The sequence below is a fragment of the Corvus hawaiiensis genome, chromosome 13 (assembly GCF_020740725.1).
Source record: "Corvus hawaiiensis isolate bCorHaw1 chromosome 13, bCorHaw1.pri.cur, whole genome shotgun sequence".
NCBI classification, from domain to species: domain Eukaryota; kingdom Metazoa; phylum Chordata; class Aves; order Passeriformes; family Corvidae; genus Corvus; species Corvus hawaiiensis.
In genome coordinates this window covers 4,916,398-4,921,906 of record NC_063225.1, presented here as the reverse complement: position 1 = coordinate 4,921,906, position 5,509 = coordinate 4,916,398, and the positions used below count along the sequence as shown (strand labels likewise).

The window sequence follows — 5,509 nt, the reverse complement described above, 5'->3', positions numbered from 1 at the left end:
GGCGGGCCCGCGGCGGAGCCGGGCAGGGCCGGGGGGGCGGCCGGGGACCGCCCGGTCACCGCTGCGAGCCCGGCTGGCAGCGGCCCCACCGTGCTGGAGAGCCCCTGCCAACACCAGCTTGCTTTTTTTTTTTTTTTTTTTTTTTTTTTTTTTTTTTTTTGCCTGGCGCAGATAGCAAAGAATTTCCCCTTCTCTAATTTTGCTGTAGGAAGGGAAAGTACATTTCGGCGGGATGTTTTAGCACCGTCTACTAAGTAGTTTCATATCCCTGCGGCATTCGGCGGTGGCCACAGGCTCTGGGGAAGGCTGTGAAGGACAGCGCTGTGCCTGTGGCTCCAGTGGGCATCGGTGTCCAGCCCAGGTGCTGTGCCCACAGGGAAGGTGTGCTGGCCACATCGCTGTGTCCCAAGGGAGGCCCCTGGGTCCGACACACCTTTAACTGCCCAGGGCGGTGCTGGAGTCACCATCCCTGGAAGTGTTCAAGAAATGACCTGGATGTGGCACTTAGTGCCGTGCTCCAGTTGACAGTGCAGTGACCAGTCAGAGGTTGGACTCAATGACCTCAGAAGTTTTTACCAACCTGATTCTGTGATTTTAAGCACAGAAAGAGACATTTCTATAGGAGAACAGGTGTTTTCATAAATCTCTTCTATGTGGCATTTGATGACATCTCAATTTAGCTACTGGGTGCATCGATGAAGTCATGAGCTGTGCCATTGTACAGCTCTTTGACCTCACCTTTTGCTCTAGAAGCAGCACTTTGTTCTCCCATGAATAGCCTGGCAGATCCAAGGATCGCTTGAACTGCAGTGCCCCAGGACCTGGGCACTACTCAGTGTCATGTATGGATAACTACATGACAGTTATATTTGTGTTATTTTATAAAACTTAGCTAAAAGCCCTGCTGTTTTCAGACATTTTACTGTGCTTAGAATTGGGGTGGTACATCTCATCACTGCTTTTCTTGCCCTTCAGTGTAGAGCAAAAGGAGGTTTTGTCCTGATGACGTTAACCTGGAGCCCACTGGACCATTAATGATCCAGGCTTCTTTTGTTTAAGCCCTGCCCTTACCATGAAGGCAAGTTCTCAAATTATTGTGTCACCTACATTTTGAAAAGACACAGTTACCCTTTATAGTTAACTAAAAGATTGTACTTCTGGGTATAAAATAGGTTACTAGATCAGTGTAAAAGGAAGTGGATGCGGTATTAATAGATTGGTGTTAGCTAACGTGCTTGCAATAGTGCTCATAAAGGAACTGAGTATGAATTGCTGTTCTTACCATGAAGACTTAGACTGCTAATAAAGACACATATGTCATAACATGTCATTTCTGACAGGTGCTTCCATAGGTGTTCTGGAGGTGGGCATTTTCCTTTAGCTGTCCCTTGCCCTCTGAATGCTGCCAAAGTTTACTTCACAAATCCTGCCTCCATGCTAGATAATATTTTTTGTTTTCGCTGGGGAGGGGGAGGGAGAAATCCATATTCTAACAAACATTAACATCTTTTTGTGTTCCCTGGTTAAACCCAGCACGTTAGACCATGGAATCACAGAACAACTCAGGCTGGAAGGGACCTTGAAAGCTCACGTGGCCCAACCTTTCCTGGAAAAGGGAGCCTAGATGAAACTATCTAGTGTCCTCTCAGTTGTATCCTGACAAGTGCCAAGGAAGGGGGACTCTACCACATCCCTGGGCAGGTTGTTCTAGTAAACAATTGTTCTTACTGCAAAAACAAAGTCTTATATTGAGATGAAAGATGGAGAGCCCATTACCAGAAGGGGCTGATTTGTTCTCTCAGTGTCATAAAGCCTGGATTTTCTACAGGATTTGTCTCAGAGAACAATGCTGTTGTGTGCCACAGGCAGCTGCTGGCTCAGTTTGGTTCACCTCCCAACATGTCTAAAAAAAGAAGAAGAGTGTTTAGACCCGGCCTTAGTTCCCTAATGGAAAGTCACTACAGCTGAGAAAACCGTTCTAGAATGAATTCTTGAAGAACTACTGTTTAGCCTTTGAAAGCAAATGGAATTTGAGTAAAAACATTAATTGCCCCAGACTGTAAAAACCTGGAAGTCTCTTATGTCACTCTCTGAATTTGCTGAGTTTTATGATATGTCCCAAAACACTAATACTGTCATCGGAGCTGATCCAGTTAATCCATTTTGCCACAAGACACCTGTTCCTTATACAAGCTACCAGATAGTACCTAAAAAGTACTACAGAAAATGAATGTCTTGACATCCATGGACATCAGGTCAAACCCATAAACTACTTGGATTTTCCAGTAGCATTGTGATAACTTTTCTAAGATTATCTTACTCAGGCAGATCTTTTCCCATGCTCCAGTTTTTTATGGAAAAAATGAGACCTTTAAAATACATATTTTAATGTATTTTCTTAAAATATTAGTGTATTTACACAAATTTCTCATTTAAAAAATATCCTGTACTTGCCTATTTTAAAATGTCTAGTTTAAAAAAAGTCAGCCAGATGACTACATCACACAAATATGAAAGAACATTCATTGTAGATGTGAGCAATTAAAAAAATACAGCACAAAAACACATACCATTGCATTAACAGTAAGTGAGTGCACGTTTTTAAGTTGCTAGCTCCCACAAACAGTCCTTCCCATAGAATTTGCTTAGTCTGTGTCAGTAACTTCTACTACCCACTTCAATATTGGAGTTCCCATTTTTTTTCTTCACAAACCACCCCCCCCCCCCCTTTTTCTTGTACAGAGGTTGCAATAAAATGCATTACAGTAGTATTTCATTTACAAAACAAATGACATAAAAAACTTGTTTCTTAACCCATTGGATTGTATTTCACTAAAACAATGTCCTTTCATGGAGATGCTAAAGAGATTCCAAGAGCTGTCTGCATGTGGAAAATGATCTCAAAGCAATCCTGCCTGGAAAGGTGGACTTGAATTCTGCATGATGTTGTGCAGATTCCCCTTTGGAAGGATCTCATCTTCAGATTTGGTAATTAGGATAGCATGTTAAACATTGTATTTAGTCAAAATAAATACAAATAAATTAAAAACAGATCAGGGAAGGAAATTATTCTCTTGTTGATATTGCTTGGAGGAAGGCTGAGAAGTGAAGCTTGTGGCAGTATCTAGGTTACACGTGAATGGCAGATCCTTTTACTTCAGTAGTACTTTTTGAACAAGGAAACAACAACTATGAGTAGGGCTGTGATTTTGGAGAAAGACAGTAGTGGTCTTCTTTCAAACTTTGTTAGGAAGCCATTTTCCTGTGGAAAAGAACAGGCACAGTCAGGGACAGTTTAAAAACAACATGTAGGGAAACCGCACCGCATCTGCTAGTGTCAGATTAACACAGTGCTGCAGCCCTGTGTGTTGAGGGACAGCTTCTCAGGGCTCCACCTCTAAAAGATGAATAGGGCTTTAAAAACAGTAGCTGGAAATAGCTGCACCTTGCTGAATGTTTGTTTTGTCTCCAAGTCAGGACTATGCTCTCACTGTGTAAATAGAAAACAAACATGAACTCTATCATCTGAGCCTACATCTTCCAGGAAGGTACAAGTACTATGTTTCTGGTGTAGTAATACACTCAGAAATATCTTCCTTTAAGCTTCCCTATTCTGGTGTGATGAGCCACCTGTTATGACAGAATGTTGCCAGGAGTTGATACTTCTCTTAAATAAAATTGACTCTATTTGAAAGAGATGGAAAGAGAAGCCTTTATAATAAATCCAATGCATCAAGGGGCCGTGAGTCACTATCACCTTTTCTTGCTGCTACAGACAGAGAAGGATTTAAACAAGCAGAAAGAAAAAAAACCAAAAAGCAAGACACGAAAAAATAAATCAGGGGGAAAAAAAGTAATAGGAAATATGAGAGAAGTGGGATGAGAGGGGGTGGAAAGATAAAGTAACATTTACATATAAGTAAAGGGAAAAAGTACCAAGGAAATAACTGACACTGGTGTCATTGATTCTCAGATTCCCCTAACTGCAAAAAAAAAAAAAAAAAAAAGTATTGGCATGATGAAGCTTTGCAAAGCAAAAGGGACTTTCCCTTCCTGGCAGAATTGGAATTTCAGCAGCTTGGCAAAATAATCCACTTATTCACAAGATTTTTTCTCAGCATTGACCATTCATAGATGGAAGTTCTAGGATAATCTCAGTCCAAACAAAAGATTTAACAGCAGTTGTACTTACCTGTACATTTGCTGTAAGTAAAACTGATTTAGAGGCTTACATAATGGCTTTGTTGAAATCCACAGCAGAAGTGCTGACCTGATTTGTGAGAATCACACCTGTGTATTCTTCCCTTACCTTGAACTTAAGTATTTTTGGACCAACTCCTCTATGAAAGCAGAATTGCTGCACTGACCTTAGGATGGCACTTAATTTTAGATTTAATAATGGAAATTTCAGGGTACGCCTAGTTTAACCTGCGTGGAGCAGGAGGCTGGACCAAATGATTTTCTAAGGTCCTTTTCAACCTGAATTATGATATGATCTTGTGATTCAAAATTGGCAAATGCCTTTTAAAAAGAAAGTTGTCTTTTCTTACTGTTCTGTTTAAAGCAGAAGAAAAGCTCTCACTGTAAGTCTCAATGAGAATTCCAGGCACCAAATATTAAACCAGCAAATGAAACCCTGAATAAAATTGTTTTGACAGTGTCTATACCAATAATAAAATGAAATCTTCTAATCTAGACTTTGGTGAAAAATGTGAAACTCACCCAGCCACCGTTTGCATCAATCCATTCGGCTTTGTTGTTTATGATGTACTCTGTGATGAAATAAGAGATCTCCTCCTTCTCTTCTGCAGTCAGCTGAACCCCATGCTCTTGAAGCTTCTTGGTGAGAAGACCTCCAAACGTAAATATGGTCATAATTCGTCCCCAGTTAGTATTTCCATCAGCAAACTTTTCCTCCATGACTCCATTGAAAATTCTCTTGGCAACAGCTACAGAGGTGATGTCAATCCTGTCCAGGAGTGGCCTGAGAGCTTCCTCGGTTTGGTCTTGCAGGGAAGATGCAATGCTTCTCAAGACATGAGCAACCCTGGTCTGGGCTGGCCCAAGATGTGATTCCTGGAGCACATATTGCAGATAATCCTGAGCTAAGTAATAAACGTAATAGAACTCAGCAGTTTCCATTCAATATGAAATGCAGAGAGCAGTTCACCTCTCTTAATCAGGGTTGGCAGTGAGCAGCCACAGGACATGCAGCCGGTTTTGTTTCGTCTGGTTTTGATGGAATCTTTCTGCTTTCACCACAGAATTTCCTGTAAAAGGTAGTGACTTAATGGTGTGCGTTGGGGAATATGTCACAGAGGAAATGAAAGAAAAAGTGTCTCCTTTTATGTCTTGAGTGATTTATTTCTCCAAGTAGTGTGATTCTAAAATTGACCAGATTTTACCGCATTCTTTAGCAGCATAAATTGGTATTTCCTAGGGACTTTTGCTACGCACCACTAGCAGAGGTTTGGCATTTGGCTTACAAAATTCCAAGAATGGTGTGTGC

At 41.2% G+C, this 5,509-nt stretch overlaps 1 protein-coding gene across 1 annotated transcript; it reads right to left on the bottom strand.

Annotated features, from left to right (window-relative positions):
• Positions 1 to 174: 174 nt before the first annotated feature.
• BCL2A1 (BCL2 related protein A1) lies at positions 175 to 5,269 on the bottom strand. Its single transcript, XM_048318333.1, has 2 exons — positions 4,723 to 5,269; positions 175 to 3,262 (listed from the first exon to the last, which is right to left on the bottom strand). The coding sequence occupies exons 1-2, from the start codon at positions 5,140 to 5,142 to the stop codon at positions 3,158 to 3,160; spliced, it is 525 nt and encodes a 174-aa protein (XP_048174290.1). The 5' UTR covers positions 5,143 to 5,269; the 3' UTR covers positions 175 to 3,157.
• Positions 5,270 to 5,509: the final 240 nt, after the last annotated feature.